The 24,343-nt window shown below is 51.8% G+C and overlaps 1 protein-coding gene across 3 annotated transcripts in view; it reads right to left on the bottom strand.

The window, feature by feature from the left end:
- The window catches only part of anxa6 (annexin A6), a 196,547-nt gene that overhangs the window by 91,980 nt on the left and 80,224 nt on the right, over positions 1–24,343 (bottom strand). For all 3 annotated transcript variants that reach the window (XM_085996006.1, XM_085996007.1, XM_085996005.1), the window contains exons 3-5: positions 23,447–23,543; positions 11,715–11,809; positions 7,823–7,936 (exon numbers count right to left, since the gene is read on the bottom strand). In XM_085996006.1, coding sequence (XP_085852132.1) covers positions 7,823–7,936; positions 11,715–11,809; positions 23,447–23,543 — 306 coding nt within the window. The remainder of the gene's footprint in view (positions 1–7,822; positions 7,937–11,714; positions 11,810–23,446; positions 23,544–24,343) is intronic.

Here is a 24,343-nt window from a genome sequence, read left to right as displayed (position 1 = left end):
CCCTCGGTACTGCCACTCCGACAGTGCGGTGCTCCCTCAGTACTGACCCTCCGACAGTGCGGAGGCCCCTCAGTACTGCCCCTCCGACAGTACAGCGGCACCTCAGTACTGCCCCTCCGACAGTGCAGCGCTCCCTCAGTACTGCCCCTCAACAGTGTGGCGCTCCCTCAGTGCCGCCCCTCCGACAGTGCGGCGCTCCCTCAGTCCTGCCCCTCCGACAGTGCAGCGCTCACTCAGTACTGACCCTCTGACAGTGCAGTGCTCCCTCAGTCCTGCCCCTCCGACAGTGCAGCGCTCCCTCAGTACTGCCCCTCCGACAGTGCGGCACTCTCTCAGTACTGCCCCTGCGACAGTGCAACGCTCCCTCAGTACTGCCCCTCCGACAGTGTGGCGCTCCCTCAGTACTGCCCCTCCGACAGTGCGGCGCTCCCTCAGTACTGACCCTCCCACAGTGCGGCGCTCCCTCAGTACTGTCCCTCCGACAGTGCTGCGCTCCCTCAGTACTGCCACTCCGACAGTGCAGCACACCCTCAGTATTGCCCCTCCGACAGTGCGGCGCTCCCTCAGTACTGACCCTCCCACAGTGCTGCGCTCCCTCAGTACAGCCCCTCCAACAGTGCGGCACTCCCTCAGTACTGCCCCTCCCACAGTGCAGCACTCCCTCAGTACTGCCCCTCCGACAGTGCAGCGCTCCCTCAGTACTGCCCCTCCGACAGTGCAGCACTCCCTCAGTACTGCCCCTCCGACAGTGCAGCACTCCCTCAGTACTGCCCCTCCGACAGTGCGGCGCTCCCTCAGTACAGCCCCTCCAACAGTGCGGCACTCCCTCAGTACTGCCCCTCCCACAGTGCAGCACTCCCTCAGTACTGCCCCTCCCACAGTGCAGCACTCCCTCAGTACTGCCCCTCCCACAGTGCAGCACTCCCTCAGCACTGCCCCTCCGACAGTGCTGCGCTCCCTCAGTACTGCCCCTCCGACAGTGCAGCACTCCCTCAGTACTGCCCCTCTGACAGTGTAGCTCTCCCTCAGTACTGCCCTCCGACAGTGCAGCACTCCCTCAGTACTGCCCCTCTGACAGTGCGGCGCTCCCACAGTACTGCCCCTCCGACAGTGCAGAGCTCCCTCAGTACTGCCCCTCCGACAGTGCAGCGCTCCCTCAGTACTGCCCCTCCGACAGTGCAGCGCTCCCTCAGTACTGCCCCTCCGACAGTGCAGCGCTCCCTCAGTACTGCCCCTCCGACAGTGCAGCGCTCCCTCAGTACTGCCCCTCCGACAGTGCAGCGCTCCCTCAGTACTGCCCCTCCGACAGTGCAGCGCTCCTTCAGTACTGCCCCTCCGACAGTGCAGCGCTCCCTCAGTACCCGCCCCTCCGACAGTGCGGCGCTCCCTCAGTACCGCCCCTCCGACAGTGCAGCGCTCCCTCAGTACCCGCCCCTCCGACAGTGCGGCGCTCCCTCAGTACCCGCCCCTCCGACAGTGCGGCGCTCCCTCAGTACCGTCCCTCCAACAGTGCGGCGCTCCCTCAGTACCGCCCCTCCGACCGTGCAGCGCTCCCTCAGTACTGCCCCTCCGACAGTGCGGCGCTCCCTCAGTACTGCCCCTCGGACAGTGCGGCGCTCCCTCAGTACTGCCCCTCCGACAGTGCGGCGCTCCCTCAGTACTGCCCCTCCGACAGTGCGGCACTCCCTCAGTACTGCCCCTCCGACAGTGCTGCACTCCCTCAGTACTGCCCCTGCGACAGTGCGGCACTCCCTCAGTACTGCGCCTCCGACAGTGCAGCACTCCCTCAGTACTGCCCCTCCGACAGTGCAGCACTCCCTCAGTACTGCCCCTCCGACAGTGCAGCACTCCATCAGTACTGCCCCTCCGACAGTGCAGCACTCCCTCAGTACTGCCCCTCCGACAGTGCAGCGCTCCCTCAGTACTGCCCCTCCGACAGTGCAGCGCTCCCTCAGTACTGCCCCTCCGACAGTGCAGTACTCCCTCAGTACTGCCCCTCCGACAGTGCAGCACTCCCTCAGTACTGCCCCTCCGACAGTGCAGCGCTCCCTCAGTACAGCCCCTCCAACAGTGCAGCATTCCCTCAGTACTGCCCCTCCGAGATTGCTGCGTTCCCTCAGTACTGACCCTCCAACAGTGCGGCGCTCCCTCAGTACTGCCCCTCCAACAGTGCAGGGCTGCCTCAGTACTGCCCCTCCGACAGTGCGGCGCTCCCTCAGTACTGCCCCTCCGACAGTGCGGCGCTCCCTCAGTACTGCCCCTCCGACAGTGTGGTGCTCCCTCAGTACTGCCCCTCCGACAGTGCAGCGCTCCCTCAGTACTGCCACTCCGACAGTGCTGCACTCCCTCGGTACTGCCACTCCGACAGTGCGGTGCTCCCTCAGTACTGCCCCTGCGACAGTGCGGCGCTCCCTCAGTACTGCCCCTCCGACAGTGTGGTGCTCCCTCAGTACTGCCCCTCCGACAGTGCAGCGGCACCTCAGTACTGCCCCTCCGACAGTGCAGCGCTCCCTCAGTACTGCCCCTCAACAGTGCAGCGCTCACTCAGTACTGACCCTCCCACAGTGCGGTACTCCCTCAGTACTGACCCTCCGACAGTGCAGCACTCCCTCAGTACAGCCCCTCCAACAGTGCGGCACTCCCTCAGTTCTGCCCCTCCCACAGTGCAGCGCTCCCTCAGTACTGACCCTGTGACAGTGCAGCGCTCCCCCAGTAATGAGCCTCCGACAGTGCGGCTCTCCCTCAGTACTGACCCTCCAACAGTGCAGCACTCCCTCAGTACTGACGCTCCGACAGTGCGGCGCTCCCCCAGTAATGAGCCTCCGACAGTGCGGCGCTCCCTCAGTACTGACCCTCCAACAGTGCGGCGCTCCCTCAGTACTGACCCTCCGACAGTGCGGCGCTCCCCCAGTAATGAGCCTCCGACAGTGCGGCGCTCCCTCAGTACTGACCCTCCAACAGTGCAGCACTCCCTCAGTACTGACCCTCCGACAGTGCAGCACTCCCTCAGTACAGCCCCTCCAACAGTGCGGCACTCCCTCAGTACTGCCCCTCCCACAGTGCAGCACTCCCTCAGTACTGCCCCTCCGACAGTGCAGCACTCCCTCAGTACTGCCCCTCCGACAGTGCAGCGCTCCCTCAGTACTGCCCCTCCGACAGTGCGGCGCTCCCTCAGTACTGTCCCTCCGACAGTGCTGCGCTCCCTCAGTACTGACCCTCCCACAGTGCGGCGCTCCCTCAGTACTGCCCCTCCGACAGTGCGGCGCTCCCTCATTACTGACCCTCCCACAGTGCGGCGCTCCCTCAGTATTGTCCCTCCGACAGTGCTGCGCTCCCTCAGTACTGACCCTCCCACAGTGCGGCGCTCCCTCAGTACTGACCCTCCCACAGTGCGGCGCTCCCTCAGTACTGACCCTCCGACAGTGCAGCAATCCCTCAGTACAGCCCCTCCAACAGTGCGGCACTCCCTCAGTACTGCCCCTCCCACAGTGCAGCACTCCCTCAGTACTGCCCCTCCGACAGTGTAGCGCTCCCTCAGTACTGCCACTCCGACAGTGCAGCACTCCCTCGGTACTGCCACTCCGACAGTGCAGCACTCCCTCAGTACTGCCACTCTGACAGTGTGGCGCTCCCTCAGTACTGCCCCTCCGACAGTGCAGCACTCCCTCAGTACTGCCACTCCGACAGTGCAGCACTCCCTCAGTACTGACCCTCCGACAGTGCGGAGGCCCCTCAGTACTGCCCCTCCGACAGTGCAGCGGCCCCTCAGTACTGCCCCTCCGACAGTGCAGCGCTCCCTCAGTACTGCCCCTCCGACAGTGCGACACTCCCTCAGTACTGCCCCTCCGACAGTGCAGCGCTCACTCAGTACTGACCCTCTGACAGTGCAGTGCTCCCTCAGTACTGCCCCTCCGACAGTGCAGCGCTCCCTCAGTACTGACCCTCCGACAGTGCGGCACTCCCTCAGTACTGACCCTCCGACAGTGCAGCACTCCCTCAGTACAGCCCCTCCAACAGTGCAGCATTCCCTCAGTATTACCCCTCCGAGATTGCTGCGTTCCCTCAGTACTGACCCTCCAACAGTGCGGCGCTCCCTCAGTACTGCCCCTCCAACAGTGCAGGGCTGCCTCAGTACTGCCCCTCCGACAGTGCGGCGCTCCCTCAGTACTGCCCCTCCGACAGTGCGGCGCTCCCTCAGTACTGCCCCTCCGACAGTGTGGTGCTCCCTCAGTACTGCCCCTCCGACAGTGCAGCGCTCCCTCAGTACTGCCACTCCGACAGTGCAGCACTCCCTCGGTACTGCCACTCCGACAGTGCGGTGCTCCCTCAGTACTGACCCTCCGACAGTGCGGAGGCCCCTCAGTACTGCCCCTCCGACAGTACAGCGGCACCTCAGTACTGCCCCTCCGACAGTGCAGCGCTCCCTCAGTACTGCCCCTCAACAGTGTGGCGCTCCCTCAGTGCCGCCCCTCCGACAGTGCGGCGCTCCCTCAGTCCTGCCCCTCCGACAGTGCAGCGCTCCCTCAGTACTGCCCCTCCGACAGTGCGGCACTCCCTCAGTACTGCCCCTGCGACAGTGCAACGCTCCCTCAGTACTGCCCCTCCGACAGTGTGGCGCTCCCTCAGTACTGCCCCTCCGACAGTGCGGCGCTCCCTCAGTACTGACCCTCCCACAGTGCGGCGCTCCCTCAGTACTGTCCCTCCGACAGTGCTGCGCTCCCTCAGTACTGCCCCTCCCACAGTGCAGCACTCCCTCAGTACTGCCACTCCGACAGTGCAGCACACCCTCAGTATTGCCCCTCCGACAGTGCGGCGCTCCCTCAGTACTGACCCTCCCACAGTGCTGCGCTCCCTCAGTACAGCCCCTCCAACAGTGCGGCACTCCCTCAGTACTGCCCCTCCCACAGTGCAGCACTCCCTCAGTACTGCCCCTCCGACAGTGCAGCGCTCCCTCAGTACTGCCCCTCCGACAGTGCAGCACTCCCTCAGTACTGCCCCTCCGACAGTGCAGCACTCCCTCAGTACTGCCCCTCCGACAGTGCGGCGCTCCCTCAGTACAGCCCCTCCAACAGTGCGGCACTCCCTCAGTACTGCCCCTCCCACAGTGCAGCACTCCCTCAGTACTGCCCCTCCCACAGTGCAGCACTCCCTCAGTACTGCCCCTCCCACAGTGCAGCACTCCCTCAGTACTGCCCCTCCGACAGTGCTGCGCTCCCTCAGTACTGCCCCTCCGACAGTGCAGCACTCCCTCAGTACTGCCCCTCTGACAGTGTAGCTCTCCCTCAGTACTGCCCTCCGACAGTGCAGCACTCCCTCAGTACTGCCCCTCTGACAGTGCGGCGCTCCCACAGTACTGCCCCTCCGACAGTGCAGAGCTCCCTCAGTACTGCCCCTCCGACAGTGCAGCGCTCCCTCAGTACTGCCCCTCCGACAGTGCAGCGCTCCCTCAGTACTGCCCCTCCGACAGTGCAGCGCTCCCTCAGTACTGCCCCTCCGACAGTGCAGCGCTCCCTCAGTACTGCCCCTCCGACAGTGCAGCGCTCCCTCAGTACTGCCCCTCCGACAGTGCAGCGCTCCCTCAGTACTGCCCCTCCGACAGTGCAGCGCTCCCTCAGTACTGCCCCTCCGACAGTGCGGCGCTCCCTCAGTACCGCCCCTCCGACAGTGCAGCGCTCCCTCAGTACCCGCCCCTCCGACAGTGCGGCGCTCCCTCAGTACCGCCCCTCCGACAGTGCGGCGCTCCCTCAGTACCGTCCCTCCAACAGTGCGGCGCTCCCTCAGTACCGCCCCTCCGACCGTGCAGCGCTCCCTCAGTACTGCCCCTCCGACAGTGCGGCGCTCCCTCAGTACTGCCCCTCGGACAGTGCGGCGCTCCCTCAGTACTGCCCCTCCGACAGTGCGGCGCTCCCTCAGTACTGCCCCTCCGACAGTGCGGCACTCCCTCAGTACTGCCCCTCCGACAGTGCTGCACTCCCTCAGTACTGCCCCTGCGACAGTGCGGCACTCCCTCAGTACTGCGCCTCCGACAGTGCAGCACTCCCTCAGTACTGCCCCTCCGACAGTGCAGCACTCCCTCAGTACTGCCCCTCCGACAGTGCAGCACTCCATCAGTACTGCCCCTCCGACAGTGCAGCACTCCCTCAGTACTGCCCCTCCGACAGTGCAGCGCTCCCTCAGTACTGCCCCTCCGACAGTGCAGCGCTCCCTCAGTACTGCCCCTCCGACAGTGCAGTACTCCCTCAGTACTGCCCCTCCGACAGTGCAGCACTCCCTCAGTACTGCCCCTCTGACAGTGCAGCGCTCCCTCAGTACTGCCCCTCCGACAGTGCGGCGCTCCCTCAGTACTGCCCCTCCAACAGTGCAGCACTCCCTCAGTACTGCCCCTCCGACAGTGCAGCGCTCCCTCAGTACTGCCCCTCCGACAGTGCAGCGCTCCCTCAGTACTGCCCCTCCGACAGTGCAGCGCTCCCTCAGTACTGCCCCTCCGACAGTGCAGCGCTCCCTCAGTACTGCCCCTCCGACAGTGCAGCGCTCCCTCAGTACTGCCCCTCCGACAGTGCGGCGCTCCCTCAGTACTGCCCCTCCAACAGTGCAGCACTCCCTCAGTACTGCCCCTCCGACAGTGCAGCGCTCCCTCAGTACTGCCCCTCCGACAGTGCGGTGCTCCCTCAGTACTGTGCAGGGAGTGTCAGCCTGGATTTTGTGCTCAAGTCTCTGGAGTGGGACTTAAAGCGCTTTGGGATGTCCTAAGTTCGTGAAAGGCGTAATAGAAAAACAAGTTCTTTCTTCTTATTGTTAAGTGAACGAAATCAGTGAACCAGTTGGGTTTATACTTGTAATTTTTCTCCTCATTCCAACCCACAAACATCAAATTTCTTGAATTCTATCCCACAACATGCCCTGGTGGAATTTGAGCTCATGACCTCTAGGTTGTTAGTCTAGTACCAAAACCATTTGGATCCAACTGATTGGATGTTGTACTGCATCAAATCGCTTGTCTTAATTAAAAGAATGTACTTGTATTTCTATAGCGCCTTTCACAATTTCAGGATGTCCCAAAGCGCTTTCCAGCCAATGAAATACTTTTTGAAGTGTAGTCACTGTTGTAATGTAGGAAATGTGGCAGCCACTTTGGGCACAGCAAGATCCCACAAACAGCAAAGTGATAATGACCAGATAATCTGTTTGTGATGTTGACTGAAGGATAAATATTGGCCCCAGGACACTGGGGAGAACTCCCCCTGCTCTTCTTCCAATAGTAACCGTGGGATCTTTTACGTCCACCCGAGAGAGCAGACGGGGCCTCGGTTTAACGTCTCATCCTAAAGACCGCACCTCCAACAGTGCAGCGCTCCCTCAGCACTGCACTGGGAGCGCCAGCCTAGATTTTTTTTATGTGCTTAAGTTCCTGGAGTGGGGACTTGAACCCACAACCTTCTAATTCTCAAGAGGCAAGTGTGCTACCCACTGAGCCACAGCTGACACTTTACAACCAATGAAGTACTTTTTGAATTGTCGTCACTGTTGTAATGTTGGAAACGCGGCAGCCAATTTGCACACAGCAAGCTCCCACAAACAGCGATGTGATAATGGCCAGATCATCTGTTTTAGTGATGTTGATTGAGGGATAAATATTGGCCCCAGGACACCGGGGAGAACTCCCCTGCTCTTCTTCGAAATAGTGGCCATGGGATCTTTTACGTCCACCTGAGAGAGCAGACGGGGCCTCGGTTTAACGTCACATCCAAAAGACGGCACCTCCGACAGTGCCTTAAGTGTCTTGGCTTTCATGGAAACTACAAATATGCAAGTACAATTTTACCTCGACTGCATCTTTCAGCTCTTTGGCGTCGTAGACTGCAGGAGCTTTCATGAGGCCGATGATCAGTCTCTCAAACTTTCCGGTTAATTCATATTTCAGGTCGTCAATCAGATCCTGCGACACAAAAATCTTGTCATTTTCTTAAAAAATACAATACAGTTTCTGACCCCTCGAGCCTGTTCCGCTATTCAATTAGATCACGGCTGATCTGTATCTTAACTCCATCTACCCCTTACCCAACAAAAATTCTATCAATCGCAGTGTTGAAATTCTCAATTGACCCCCAGCCTCAACAGCTTTTTGGGGGAGAGAGTTCCAGATTTCCACCACCCTTTGTGCGAAGAAGTGCTTCCTGACATCAGCCCTGAACGGCCTGGCTCTAATTTTAAGGTCATGCCCCCTCGTTCTGGACTCCCCCCACCCCACCAGAGGAAATAGTTTCTCTCTATCTACGCTGTCAAACACTTTGATCATTTTAAACACCTCGATTAGATCACCCCCTTGATCAGCTATACACAAGGGAATACAAGCCTGGTCTCTACAACTTGAAAAGAGAAGGCTGAGGGGTGACCTAATAGAAATCCTTAAACTGATGAAAGTTTTTGATAGAGTGGATACAGAGAGAATGAGCCAGAACTTCGGGTCCCCCACGGGTGAGTACGCGCTGGGTACTCATGCGTAGGCCCAATGAAAGTGCCGGTTTCGTGCATGCACTGCGCATGCGCGGGAAACCGGAACTTCCGTTCCCTTAAAGGAAGGGGTTCACAGGTCGAATGCGTGCGCCGGAGAGGCAGCGCGTACGCCTGGAACTTCCGGCTTTTTTCCAGGTTTTTCCGGGAGGGTAAGTCTCCAGGAGCTGCGCTTATAAAAAGCAGTCGCAAGGCCTGCTTTTAACAAGGTACAGTAAGTGGTGAATTAAGTAAAATTAAAACATTTTTCCCACAGGTTTATTATTTTTAAATACTTTAAAGAAAGGTAAGTTTATTTTTAGTCCTGTTAGAAAATGTAATTCATTTTTTCAAAAATTTAAATTGTTTAAAAAAGTTATTTTATGTAATTTATAGTTATTTTAAAAATGTGATTAAAAAAAAAACTTATTTGAAGTTTTAGTTAGGTTTTTGGGGCTGAATTGTATTCATAGATTTGACAGGTCTTCCCTGCTACCATTGGCTCTCCATGGCCCACGTGATCCCAGGGGACGCTTCGCACTAACTGCGCCCCTGGGATACGCGAGCACTGCGCGCCGGCAGTTGGAGCAGGCCCAGGATCGGAATCCCACGCGGGCCCACAGCTCAACGGCCGGCGCGCTAAGCAAGTGCAGGTCGGGGGCTTGCACCCGTGGGAAGCCTCCGACCCGAATTTCTGGGCCAATATTAGAATGTTTCCACTTGTGGGGAAGAGCAAAACTAGAGGCCATCAATATAAGATAGTCACCAAGAAATCAAATAGGGAATTCAGAAGAAATGTCTTTACCCAGAGAGTGGTGAGAATGAGGGAGTGGTTGAAGCGAATAGTATAGATGCATTTAAGGGGCAATTAGATAAGCCTATGAGGGAGAAGGGAATAGAGGGTTACGCTGATAGATTTAGATGAGGAAAGACGGGAGGAGGCTCGAGTGGAGCATAAACACCGGCATGGACTGGTTGGGCCGACTGGCCTGTTTCTGTGCTGTACATTCTATGTAATTCTATGCAACCCCTGGCTGATCTTCCCCTCTCACTAACTCCAAGACCAACTGCAGCACTCCCCTTCCCCCATACCGCCACCTTGGCTAAGATCAGCTAACCCAGCACAGACCTGGGCCATCTCTGACCTCCATGTCGAGTGAGTTCCCATATGGTCTCTCTCTGTGTTGATTCCTGTGATGAGAGGGCTGTGCTATGAGGAGAGATTGAGTAGTTTGGGCCGATACTCTCTGGAGTTTAGAAGAATGAGAGGTGATCTCATTGAAACATAAAAGATTCTGAGGGGGATTGACAGGGTAGATGATGAGAGGTTGTTTCCCCTGGCTGGAGAGTCTAGAACTAGGGGTCACAGTCTCAGGATAAGGGGCCAGCCACTTAAGGCTGAGATGAGGAGAAATTTCTTCACTCAGAGGGTTGTGAATCTTTGGAATTCTCTGCCCCAGAGGGCAGTGGAGGCTCAGTCGTTGAGTATATTCAAGGCTGAGATTTTTGGACTCCAGGGTAATCAAGGGGTATGGGGATCGGGCGGGAAAGTGGAGTTGAGGTCGAAGATCAGCCATGGTCTTATTGAATGGCGGAGCAGGCTCGAGGGGCCGAATGGCCGACTCCTGCTCCTAATTCTTATGTTGTTATATTATGTTCTTATCCTTGCTCTGTTTGTCCTTACAATGTCCAAAACCTCTTGCCCCAGCAGCGTGATTATAAAGTGTTCAACTCCCTATGTGACTAATTTTAGCACACTAGCTAATGCAGTGTTAACATCCTGTCGGTACTTGTTTGACACGGCCCATGAACCTGTTTATTTTTTAAATGCCACAGATTGGAAATTATATATTGGCGGTAGGTAATCCGACTTGCAATCTACAATGGCTCAAAAACACTATTTTTAAGAAAATGACACCTTACTCAGGCTCCCAACGACATCTGGTACATCAACAAGAAATCACTGTGTGAAATGCCATGCTGGCTTTTACATGCAGGGGTGTGAAACGTAATAGCAAAGAGGTGAGCACGAGTCTGTACAAGAGGTTCGTCAAGCTGCAATTGGAGACGTGTGTCTGGTTTTAGTCATCCCATTTAACCCATCGCGTGCTGTGCTCGCTCTCTCTCTCTCTCTCTCTCTCGATCTATTTTAATCCCATTCAGCCCATCATACCTGGGCCTTCTCTCAGATACAGCTCTTCCCGTAGTCCCATTCCCAATCCCTTTGCCCATTCGGCCCATCGTGCCTGGGCCTTCTCTCTGATACAGCTCTTCCCTTAGTCTATTAGATCTTCCCTTTAATCTCGTCTCCCTTTATAACTAAATCATCCGAACCCTGGTATGCTCCCAGTGAACCTCTACTTTCATGACTGCAATTTCCTAATTGTAGCCACCACAGTCACAATAGGCCAAATGGGACGAAAAGATACAACTCTATCAGAGAGAAGGCCCAGGCACGATGGGCCGAATGGGCAAAGGGAATGGGAATGGGACTAAGGGACAAGATTAAGGCATCGAGGGGTATGGGGAGAGAGTGGGAATATGGTATTGAGATAGAAAATCAGCCATGATCACACTGAATGGTGGAGCAGGCTCGAAGGGCCTACTCCTGCTCCTATTTTTCTATGTTCTATGTTTCTAGTCCCATTCCCATTCCCTCTGCCCATTCGGCCCATCATGCCTGGGCCTTCTCTCTGGTAGAGTTGTACCTTTAGTCTCATTTGGTCTATTGTGACTGTGGTGGCTACTGATAGGAAATTGCAGTCATGAAAGTAGAGGTTCACTGGGAGCATACCAGTGTTCGGATGATCTAGTTATAAAGGGAGACGAGATTAAAGGGAAGATCTAATTAGAAGTGTTCAAATGATGAATGGGTTAAGCTTTTCCACTAGTCAGTGAATCAGTAACAAGTGGGAATAAACTCAGGATTAGAATGTGAAGCATAAAGCGGAAGGTTAGAAGGACTTTGTTTCCAGAAAGGATCAGAACATGGAATATGTTTCCACAGGGAGCGATTGAATTCAAGTCTATCACATTTCCGAGAGAATTAAATAAATAAATGAAGGGCGCGGGGAAATAGGGTAAAAGCTGGTAGCAATGGTGTGGAACTAACCAGCACAGATCTCCCACTGTGCTGCAACATCTATCTTTCTAAGGCAGAGATTAATTTTAGTAAAAAGATAAATGACTTCTTAACATGCATGAGAGCACAAACAATAAATTACCCTTCCGTAGAGAGCCTTGTAGCCCGTGTAGATCTGCTGGCGTTGCGCATTGGACCTGCTGGTCAATAAGTCGATGATGGTTTCTTTATCACTGCCTGTATTCAAAAAAGCACAGGAGGTCAGTTCTGGCACATTATAAAAGTTCGCCTGCGGATTCAAGTCATGCTTAGCCCAGTGGGGCATCTGCGTTGATCAGTGCAACCCCAACACGCTACCAAAGCGTTTGGGCGAGACTGTCTTTGCCTGCTGTTACCTCTGCTGTACCTGGATCAGTCCAGAACCAGTGGTCACAGTCTAAGGATAAGGGGTAAGATATTTAGGACAGAGATGAGGAGGAATTTGTTCACCCAGAGAGTGGTGAACCTGTGGAATTCTCTAGCACACAAGGCAGTGGAGGCCAATTCATTAAATATATTCAAGAAGGAGTTAGATATATTTCTTGAGGCTAAAGGGATCAAGGGATATGGGGAGAAAGCAGGGACAGGGTACTGAATTTGGATGATCAGCCATGATTAAGGTATTGACTTGGATAGAGAACTGGTTGGCAGACAGAAAGCAAAGAGTTGGAATAAACGGGTCTTTTTCCAAGTGGCAGGCAGTGACTAGTGGGGTGCCGCAGGGATCGGTCCTTTGACCCCAGCTATTCACAATATATATTAATGATCTAGACAAGGGAACTAGATGTAATATCTCCAAATTTGCAGATGACACAAAGCTGGGTGGGCGTGTGTGCTGTGAGGAGGATGCCGAGAAACTCCAGGATGATTTGGACAGGTTGGGTGATTGGGCAGAAGCATGGCAGATGCAATATAACGTGGATAAATGTGATGTTATCCACTTTGGTGGCAAAAACAGGAAGGCAGATTATTATCTGAATGGCAATAGATTGGGAGAAGGGGAAGTGCAACGAGACCTGGGTGTCCTTGTGCACCAGTCACTGAAGGTAAGCATGCAGGTGCAGCAGGCGGTTAAGAAGGCAAATGGTATGTTGGCCTTCATAGCGAGAGGGTTTGAGTACAGGAACAAGGATGTCTTGCTGCAGTTGTACAGGGCCTTGGTGAGACCACATCTTGAGTATTGTGTGCAGTTTTGGTCGCCTTATCTGAGGAAGGATGTTCTTGCCATGGAAGGAGTTCAGCGAAGATTCACCAGGCTGATACCTGGGATGGCAGGAATGACGTATGAGGAGAGATTGGGTCGATTGGGCTTGTACTCGCTGGAGTTTAGAAGAATGAGAGGGGATCTCATTGAAACTTACAAAATTCTGACAGGACTGGACAGACTAGATGCAGGAAGGATGTTCCCGATGGTCGGGGAGTCCAGAACCAGGGGTCACAGTCTAAGGATAAGGGGTAGGTGTGGTGTATGTAATCTGTTCCACCTTAAGAGAACTTAAGCCTGTTCCACCTTAAGAGATGTACTACTTTCTCTGGCTGCTGCATACGTAATACCGGTGGTGACCACCGGTATATAAGCACTGTGTAGTAATATTGTATTTAGTAGTAGTCCTGACCTCCAACCAGTAAAGACCTGTTGAACTTTAATCTTGTAGTCTGTGTTAGTAATTACAACTAGAACACACAGACTTAACAGTGGCGACGAGTCCGATTCTTACCCTGCGGCAGTTTATATCCACGGCGGCTTCGTCCACAGAACGGACGTCGAAGAGAGGCTTCCACCCTCATCGCCCAGCTGGAAGACACGTCGCGCGGCAGACATCGAGAAACCAGAGTGCAGAAGACATCCTGAACTCGAAGCCTCCATCAGCGGCTGTCAGCTATCTTCTTTCTACCTCGGTGGTGGGTAAGCTGGGCAGCGACGCGACCAGAAAGTCGGCCGCGTTGGCTGTACAGACGGGGAGGGAAGACGGAGGAATAAGGGCAGTGAGATCGATCGCGACCGGAGATAAGGGCCGGGCCGCATTCGGGCCGAAAGGCGCAGCGCGGGGACATCAATCGCGGCTGGTGATAAGGGCCGGGCCGCATTCGGGCTAAAAAGGCGCAGCATCTGGGGCAACTGAAGGCGCGAGAGCCGCGGTGAAGCGGAGACAGCGTCGGGGGACGGGTGAAGACCGCCAAGCACGGGAAAACCGCCATTTTGTAGGCGGAGGACGAAGACAAGAGCGGGAAGCCGCCATCTTGGATAAAAATTAAAATAAATTAAACTGCAACGATGCCTAAACATGGGAACATTAATACCTTTGATAGCGACATCGAAGATTGGGCCATGTATGTAGAACGCATACAAAATTATTGTAAAGCAAATAAAATCCCAGATGAAGAGAAAGCACTAACATTATTAAACTTAATGGGTGCGAAGACATACGGGCAATTGAAACACCTTTTATCACCAGATGAACCGGCGGATAAGACGTTCGAGGAGATTGTTACTGTCCTGAAAAATCATCTAAACCCCACGCCGCTGATGCTAGTGGAACGATTTAAATTTTACAGCAGAAAGCAGCTGAAGGATGAAAGCAATGCTGAATATTTAATGGAATTGCGTAAGCTAGCAAAGTACTGTCAGTTTGGAACGAGACTGACAGAGGCGCTACGAGATAAATTTGTGTGTGGTTTATTAAAAGAAGGTACACAAAAGCGACTGCTCGAGGAGAATGAGCTGACGCTTGAGAAAGCGGTCACTATGGCAGCAGCACACGAAGCCGCAGCGAGAGGCACGGCAGTAATGCAGCTACGGTCACCAGAACTCAGTACAAATAAATTGGGTTTGAGTACTGTAAAATGTTATCATTGTGGAAAGACAACGCACGATCAGAACCAGTGTTGGTTTAAAAACCAAGAATGCAGAACGTGTGGCAGGCTTGGCCACATAGCTAAAGTATGCCGGTCAGGAAAGAAGACCAGCAACAAAAAGTCACCGCAAGGAAAATACATAAAGGTACACAAGGTGACAAAGAACAGTTCGACCGAACAGAAGTCAGATTCAGACGCTAGCAGTAATGAACTGGGTAGCTTAAGAGTACACAACGTTGGTAAGGATGCAGATCTCCAGACAATTTGGGTCACCCTTCAGGTAGCAGGAGTCCAAGTAAAGATGGAATTGGACACTGGATCGGCATTGACGGCCATGAATAAGAAAGATTACAAAAGGTTATTCCAACATATTCCCCTACGGGATACGGAGATTATATTGAAAACATACACGGGGCAAAGAGTGTACCCCATTGGAAAGATAGAGGTAAAAGTGGTCCACAAGGGCGAAGAAAGCCAAGTAATGGACTTATATGTGCTACCTGAAGGAGGTCCACCACTACTGGGACGGGAGTGGATTAGGAAAATGAATATGGACTGGCACTCCTTGAAGGCACTAACGGTAGATTCCGGGGAAACAGATGTCAAACCTAAACGATTGTCCAAAATATTGGATGATGCTAAAGAGGTGTTCCAGCAGGGACTGGGAACACTGAGAGGAATTACGGCAAACATCAAGATTGATGAACATACACACCCAAAATTTTTTAAAGCCATAGGTACCCTATGCAATACGACCTACTGTAGAAGCGGAACTGGAAGCGCTAGAACGTTCAGGTGTACTGTCTAAGGTAGATTGGAGTGAGTGGGCTACGCCCATTGTTCCCGTTATGAAACGTCCTTCGAGCAACAAGCCAGGAGAACCAGGGAAGGTTCGCATCTGTGGAGATTTCAAAATCACCGTTAATCCGGTGCTTCACACGGTGCAGTATCCGCTTCCGCGGATTGAGGATATTTTTGCTTCGTTGTCTGGCGGGAAACACTTCACCAAGATAGACCTGGCGCAGGCGTACTTGCAGATGGAGGTTGAAGAAGAGTCACGCCAATACCTCACGATCAACACGCATCGAGGTTTGTACCGGTACAATAGGCTGGTTTTTGGAGTGGCATCGGCTCCAGCAATTTGGCAGAGGGCCATGGAGCAGGTATTACAGGGAATTCCAGGCACACAATGTTACCTGGACGATATTCTGATTACAGGTGATGGTGATGAAGAACACCTCGCAAACTTGGAACTGGTGCTCAACAGACTGAAAGAGTATGGACTTAGAGTTAATCGGCAGAAATGTGAGTTCTTCCAGAAGCGGATCTCGTACTGTGGTCATGTCACTGACCGGGAGGGGCTTCATAAGTCTCCTGACAAGATAGAGGCAGTTGTAAAGGCTCCCGCTCCGGATAATGTCTCTCAGTTGAGGTCGTTTCTAGGATTGATTAACTATTACCATAAATTTCTACCAAATCTATCCACGGTACTGCACCCGCTAAACGCTCTTTTACAGAAGGGGGTACCATGGGAATGGAGCGAAAACTGTAAGAAGGCATTTCGCAAAAGCAAAGAATTGATCACCTCAGAGGAAGTGTTGGCTCACTTCAACCCGACACTGCCTATTCGGTTGGCTTGTGATGCTTCTCCATATGGTATTGGGGCAGTACTCTCACACAAGTTGCCAAATGGCACGGAAAGGCCAGTCGCGTTTGCATCCAGATCATTGACCTCCGCTGAGCGCAACTATGCGCAGATCGATAAGGAGGCTCTCAGCCTTGTATGGGGAGTGAAGAAGTTTAATCATTACCTGCAGGGCCAAAAATTCACACTTCTGACAGACCATCAGCCGTTGGTATCCATTTTTAACCCTAAGAAGGGTGTTTCAGTGATGACAGCACAGCGTCTCCAGAGATGGTCCCTTTTCCTAGGGGCACATCAATATCAAATAGAATTCAAAGGTACGAAGTAGCATGGCAATGCTGATGGGCTGTCGCGCCTGCCACTACCTGAAGAAGAAGAAACGACGAAAGTTGACCCTGTTGAGTTATTTCATTCGACCATCATCGAGTGTTTACCAGTCACCAATGCAAGTATTGAAAGAGAAACCAGGAACGACCCGACACTGTCCAGAGTCTACGAGGTGACAGTGAAAGGATGGCCAACACGTGGTGATCCTCTGTTACCGGCATTCTCGGCAAGGCGAGACCAGCTGTCCGTCTGCCATGGTACTTTGATGTACGGGACAAGAGTGATTATTCCTCCCAAGTTAAGGGAAAGAGTTCTAAAAGAACTGCATGAAGGTCATCTGGGGGGAGTTAAGATGAAAAGTCTTGCTAGGGCTTATGTATGGTGGCCGGGTATTGACCAACAGATAGAGGAGTTGACGAAAAGCTGTGCTGGGTGCCAAAAAGTGCAAAATGCACCTCCGATCGCACCACTACACCCATGGGAATGGCCTTCAGCCCCATGGCAACGCGTACATATTGACTTTGCTGGTCCATTCATGGACTCCATGTTCCTAATTGCGGTGGACGCACATTCCAAATGGCCAGAAGTGATCAAGATGAATACCACTACTTCAGAAAAGACAATTGCGGTGTTAAGAACAATATTCGCAAGGAACGGATTGCCAGAACAGATCTGTTCGGACAACGGACCACAGTTCGTGTCGGAAGAATTCCAAAAATTCTTAAAGAAGAATGGGGTGAAACATTATACCTCTGCCCCATATCATCCGGCGACAAACGGGTTGGCCGAGAGATTTGTCCAAACATTCAAAAAGGCAATAAAGGCCATGAACGATGATCAGATTCCGCTACAGCACAAGGTGGACAATTTCCTAATGGCATATTGAAACGCCGCTCATGCAGTGACTAACCAAAGTCCTGCCATGATGTTTTATAACAGGAGGTTGCGGTCCAGGTTGGACTTGTTAAAACCAAATGTGCGGAGGGAAGTGGAAAACAAACAGTTCCGGCATATTAATAACAAGACCACTCGAAGTTTCGACGTAGGACAACCAGTGTTGGCAAGGGGCTATGGAAACGAAAAATGGCAGTCCGGAACAATTCGGGCCAGACAAGGACCTCTGATGTACACAGTAGATATTGGTAACAATGTGATAAGGCGTCATGCGGATCAACTGGTAGAATCGAGAGCAAGGGCCGAACCCATGGTTGCGACAGAGACAACTGTGGAAGACGTTAATGAACCTGAAGCATCTACCTCGGCAGGGAATGTACCTGATGATGATAACACCCAATGCATGGGAGACCAACTAGAGGAGTCACCTCAGCAACAGGAATCAGAGACCACTGAAAGGCGTTATCCAAACCGAATCAGAAGGCCTCCTGAGAGACTGAACCTTTGAACTGTTTATACCTGAAGTTATATATGTTATTATGTTATGTTAAATGGGGATATGACTGTTAAGCTAAAAAGGGAGGATTGTGGTGTATGTAACCTGTTCCACCTTAAGAGAACTTAAGCCTGTTCCACCTTAAGAGATGTACTACTTTCTCTGGCTGCTGTATACGTAATACCGGTGGTGACCACCGGTATATAAGCACTGTGTAGTAATATTGTATTTAGTATAGTCCTGACCTCCAACCAGTAAAGACCTGTTGAACTTTAATCTTGTAGTCTGTGTTAGTAATTACAACTAGAACACACAGACTTAACAGTAGGCCATTTAGGACAGAGATGAGGAGGAATTTCTTCACCCAGAGAGTGGTGAACCTGTGGAATTCTCTACCACAGAAGGCAGTGGAGGCCAATTCATTAAATATATTCAAGAAGGAGTTGGATATATTTCTTAAAGCTAAAGGGATCAAGGGATATGGGGAGAAGGCAGGTACAGGGTACTGAATTTGGATGATCAGCCATGATCGCATTGAATGGGGCTCAAGGGGCCGAATGGCCTACTCCTGCTCCTATCTTCTATGTTTCTATGAGACCAAGGACAGAGGAGGAAACACAGGGCGGGTCTTTCCCATCCAGGAAAAGGCAGCCCGCTTGATCGGCAGCCCATCCACCACCTTAAATAAAAACAGAAAACGCTGGAAACACTCAGCAGGCCAGCCAGCATCCGTGGAGAGATAAACAGAGTTAATGTTTCAGGTCGATGACCCTTCGTCAGAACTGGAAAAAGTTGGAGATGGAACAGGTTTTTAAGCAAGTGTAGGGGCAGGGAAAGGGGGGAGGGGAGGAAAGGACAAAAGGGAAGGTCTGTGATAGGATGGAAGGCAGGAGAGATTGAACGACATAAGGGATGACGGTGCGAGGCAAAAGGAGATGGTAATGGGACAAGTTAAGAAAAAGGAGAGGTTTAGCCATCTTAAACTTCCATTCCCTCCACCACCAGCGCACCATGATTGCAGTGCATACTGTCTACGGGATGCACTGCAGCAACTCGCCAAGGCTTCTTTGACAGCACCTCCTAAACCCGTGACCCAGAGTTCTCACTAAGGTGCGTGCGCGCAGCCGCGCGGTGGTCTGACAGGTCCCGCACAGGCCGCTCGCCGGCTTTTAGAATGTAGATACCGCGCATGCGCAAAAATTTGAATAGGCCGTGCACTGGGGGTGGCAGGTCGCACAGGAGGCAGTGCAGCTTAAGGGGATATTGCCCTGACCTCCTGCATTTTGGGAGGACTAACAAGGCAAGAGAATACACAATGAATGGTAGGACCCTAGGAAGGACAGAGGATTAGAAGGACCTTGGTGTGCATGTACATAGATCTCTGAAGGCAGCAGGACAGGTAGATAAGGTGGTTAAAAAGGCATATGGGATACTTGCCTTCATTAGCCGAGGCATAGAATATAAGAACAGGGAGGTTTTGATGGAGCTGTACAAAACACGAGTTAGGCTACAGCTGGAATACTGTGTGCAGTTCTGGTCACCACACTATAGGAAGGATGTGATTGCATTGGAGAGGGTGCAGAGGAGATTCACCAGGATATTACCTGTGCTGGAGCGCTTCAGCTATGAAGAGAGACTGGACAGGCTGGGGTTGTTTTCCTTAGAGCAGAGAAGGCTGAGGGGGGACCTGATTGAGGTGTACAAAATTATGAAGGGCATAGATAGGGTAGATAGAAAGGAACTTTTCCCCTTAGTAGGGGGGTCAATAACCAGGGGGCATAGTTTCAAGGTAAGGGGCAGGAGGTTTAGAGGGGATTTGAGGAAAAACTTTTTCACCCAGAGGGTGGTTGGAACCTGGAACTCACTGCCTGAAAGGGTGGTAGAGGCAGGAACCCTCACAACATTCAAGAAGCATTTAGATGAGCACTTGAAATGCCATAGCATACAAGGCTACGGACCAAGTGCTGGAAAATGGGATTAGAATAGACAGGGCTTGATGGCCGGCGCAGATACGATGGGCCAAAGGGCCGTTTTCTGTGCTGTATAACTCTATGACTGTATGACCCAGATGGACAAGGGCAGTAGGCACATGGGAACACCACCACCTCCAAGTTCCCCTCCAAGTCACACACCATCCTGACTTGGAAATATATCGGCCATTCCTTCATCGTCGCTGGGCCAGAATCCTGGAACTCCCTCTCTAACAGCACTGTGGGCAACTAGAGACGGGCAATAAATGCCGGCGACGCCCACATCCCAAGAATGAATTTTTTAAAAGTGGCTCTTTTTGTTTTCCAGCGACTGGCCAAAAAGGACACAGTGGTGGAGGATTGAAAGCAACTCCTCATTCACTCAGGGGTTGGAGCTGAGCATCCAAGTGGGGTTTCGCAGTTAAGGATTTTTTCCTTCCAGTAGAAATCTAGTCTCAGGATGTGGTTGTCGCTGGCAAGGCTGACATTTATTACCCATCCCTAGCTACCCTGAGAAGGTGGTGGTGTCCAATGTTCCCTCTAACTCTGCGTTGTGTGCGCGGTCCCGTAACAGGCTGCGCAGCCCATTCAAATGTCCGCGCATGCGGGACCTCCAGATCACCGCGCGGCCACGCAGCTTAACGGGAACATTCACGGAAGAAGACACAAAAAACCTCCCGGAAATAGTGGAGAACCAAGGGTCTAGTGAGAATGAGGAACTGAAAGAAATTAGTATTAGGTAAAAAAAAATAGTACTGGTGAAATTAATGGGACTGAAAGCCGATAAATCCCCTGGACCTGATGGCCTACATCCTAGGGTTTTGAAAGAGGTGGCTATAGAGATAGTGGATGCATTGGTTGTCATTTTCCACAATTTCATAGATTCTAGAATGGTTCCCGCGGATTGGAAGGTAGTAAATGTAACCCCACTATTTAAGAAAGGAGGGAGAGAGAAAACGGGGAACTACAGACCAGTTAGCCTGACATCAGTAGCAGGGAAAATGCTAGAATCTATTATTAAGGATGTGGTAACAGGGCACTTAGAAAATAATAATAGAATTGGGCAGAGTCAACACGGATTTATGAAAGGGAAATCGTGTTTGACAAATCTGTTAGAGTTTTTTGAGGTTGTAACTAGCAGAATAGATAAGGGGGAACCAGTGGATGTGGTGTAGTTGGATTTTCAGAAGGCATTCGATAAGGTGCCACACAAGAGGTTATTAAACAAAATTAGGGCTCATGGGATTGAGGTAATATACTAGCACGGATTGAGGATTGGTTAACGGACAGAAAACAGAGAGTAGGAATAAACGGGTCATTTTCGGGTTGGCAGGCTGTAACTAGTGGGGTACCGCAAGGATCAGTGCTTGGGCCTCAGCTATTCACAATCTACATCAATGATTTGGATGAGGGGACCAAATGTAATATATCCAAGTTTGCTGATGATACAAAGCTGGGTGGGAATGTAAGTTGTGAGGAGGATGCAAGGAGGCTTGAAGGGGATATAGACAGGCTAAGTGAGTGGGCAAGAACATGGCAAATGGAATATAATGTGGAGAAATGTGAAGTTATCCACTTTGGTAGGAAAAATAGAAAAGCAGAGTATTTTTTAAATGGTGAGAGATTGGGAAATGTTGGTGTTCAGAGGGACCTGGGTGTCCTTGTACACGAATCACTGAAAGTTAACATGCAGGTACAGCAAGCAATTAGGAAAGCAAATGGTATGTTGGCCTTTATTACAAGAGGATTTGAGTATAAGAGTAAAGACGTCTTACTGCAATTATATAGGGCCCTGGTGAGACCACACCTGGAGTATTGTGCACAGTTTTGGTCTCCTTACCTAAGGAAGGATATACTTGCCATAGAGGGAGTGCAACAAAGGTTCACCAGACTGATTCCTGGGATGGGGGGATTGTCCTATGAGGAGAGATTGAGTAGACTAGGCCTATATTCTCTAGAGTTTGGAAGAATGAGAGGTGATCTCATTGAAACATACAAAATTCTTACAGGGCTTGACAGGGTAGATGCAGGGAGGTTGTTTCCCCTGGCTGGGGAGTCTAGAACCAGGGGTCACAGTCTCAGAATAAGGGGTCGGCCATTTAGGACTGAGATGAGGAGGGATTTCTTCACTCAGAGGGTGGTGAATCTTTGGAATTCTCTACCCCAGAGGGCTGTGGAGGCTCAGTCGTTGAGTATATTCAAGACAGAGATCGATAGATTTTTGGATATTAAGGGAATCAAGGGATATGGGGATAGTGCAGGAAGGTGGCGATGAGGAAGAAGAACAGCCACAATCTTATTGAATGGCAGAGCAGGCTCGAAGGGCTGAATGGCCGACTCCTGCTCCTATTTCTTGTGTTCTTAAGTTATGTTGTTAACATTGGTGGTGGGTCTTTTGAAAAAGCTGATTGGCTTGCCGAGCACTTTAAAAAGAAAGACTTGCATTTCTATAGCGCCTTTCATGACCTCAGGACACGGCAATGCGCTTTACAGCCAATGAAGTACTTTTTGGAGTGTAGCCACTGTTGTAATGTAGGAAACGCGGCAGCCAATTTGCGCACAGCAAGCTCCCACAAACAGCAATGTGACAATGACCAGATAATCTGTTTTTAGTGATGTTGGTTGAGGGATAAATATTAGCGCCCGGGACAACTCTCCAGCTCTTCTTCAAAATAAAGGCCGTGGAATCTTTTACATCCACCCGAAAGAGCAGACGGGGCCTCGGTTTAATGTCTCATCCGAAAGACGGCACCTCCGACAGTGCAGAACTCCCTCAGTGCTTCATAGGGTGGTTACTTGTCAACCACATTGGTGTGGGACTGGAGTCACATATAGGCCCAGACCGGGTAAGGACAGCAGCTTTCCTTCCCTCAAAGGACATTACATAGAAACATAGAAGATAGGAGCAGGAGTAGGCCATTCGGCCCCTCGAGCCTGATCCGCCATTCATTGAGATCATGGCTGATCATCCAATTTCAGTACCCGGTCCCTGCTTTCTCCCCATATCCCTTGATCCCTTTAGACTTAAGAAATATACCCAACTCCTTCTTGAATATATTTAATGAATTGGCCTCTACTGCCTTCTGTGGTAGAGAATTCCACAGGTTCACCACTCTCTGGGTGAAGAAATTCCTCCTCATCTCTGTCCTAAATGGCTTACCCCTTATCCTTAGACTGTGACCCCTGGTTCTGGACTCCCCGGCCATCGGGAACATCCTTCCTGCATCTAGTCTGTCCAGTCCTGTCAGAATTTTATAAATTTCAATGAGATCCCCTCTCATTCTTCTAAACTCGAGCGAGTATAAGCCCAATCGACCCAATCTCTCCTCATACGTCATTCCTGCCATCCCAGGTATCAGCTGGTGAATATAGACAATTAGTAAACCAGCCGGGTTTTACGACAATCCGACAGCTACACGGTCACATTTTTTCACCGACACAAGCTTTTTATTTCCAGATTTTCTTTTTAACGGGACTCCAGGTTCCCAAACTGCCATGGTGGGATTTTCAACTCATGTTCTATGGTCCTGGCTTCTGGATAACCAGCCCCTGTAACCTGACCAGCACCACACGACCGTACTTGCTAACACCTGAGCCAAGCTGTCACTAGTTGAGCAAGATTTACGGTGCCGAAGAAGTCTCCTTACCAAATCCTTTCATTGCGTTGTAGAGAGCTTCCGCATCTTGATTCGCGGAAAAATCCTGAGCGGCTTTCATGCTGCCTCTGTATCCGGATCTGCCGCTCTGTTAGAATTAAAAGACCGTCATTATCGAGGTGTTTCTAAAAATATAATAAAACTTTTACGCTCCCCTCTGAGTCACACACACCATCCCGACCTGGAAATATATCGGCCATTCCTTCATCGTCGCTGGGTCAAAATCCTGGAACTCCCTCCCTAACAGCACTGTGGGAGTACCTTCACCACACGGACTGCAGCGGTTCAAGAAGGCGGCTCACCACCACCACCTTCTCAAGGGGCAATTAGGGATGGGCAATAAATGCTGGCCTGGCCAGCGATGCCCAGATCCCCAACAATGAATTTAAAAATACTCTCCATTTCTTGCCCTGTGAGAGAGGGCCACCTTCAATTCTTGAACTTTCACAGTGATTGTTTGGACAATTCAGGCCACTTGAGAGAGCGTTAATAGTGGAATATATCACAAAATCATACCACACAGAAGGAGGCCATTCGGCCCATCGTGCCTGTGCCAGCTCTTTGAAAGAGCTCTCCAATTAGTTCCACACCCTCCTGCTCTTTCCCTGCAATTTCATTTCTTTTTCAAGTATTTATCCAATTCCCTTTTGAAAGTTACTATTGAATCTGCTTCCACCGCCCTTTCAGGCAGCGCGTTCCAGATCACAACAACTCGCTGCGTACAAAAAATTCTCATCTCCCCTCTGGTTCTTTTGCCACATAGTGTGGGACTGGAGTCACACTGCACACCAGGACGTGTTGTGAGTGCGGCGAGCACAGGGGGAGGAACAGGTGACTTTGGACCTCTGGTTCCCAAAGCTCCTCCACCACTGGGGGTTTTCCTCGCCT

The sequence above is a fragment of the Somniosus microcephalus genome, chromosome 8 (assembly GCF_052327205.1).
Source record: "Somniosus microcephalus isolate GS21.2 chromosome 8, FLI_Smic_1.0, whole genome shotgun sequence".
In the NCBI taxonomy this organism is placed as follows: domain Eukaryota; kingdom Metazoa; phylum Chordata; class Chondrichthyes; order Squaliformes; family Somniosidae; genus Somniosus; species Somniosus microcephalus.
This window is presented reverse-complemented; position numbering and strand designations above follow the sequence as displayed.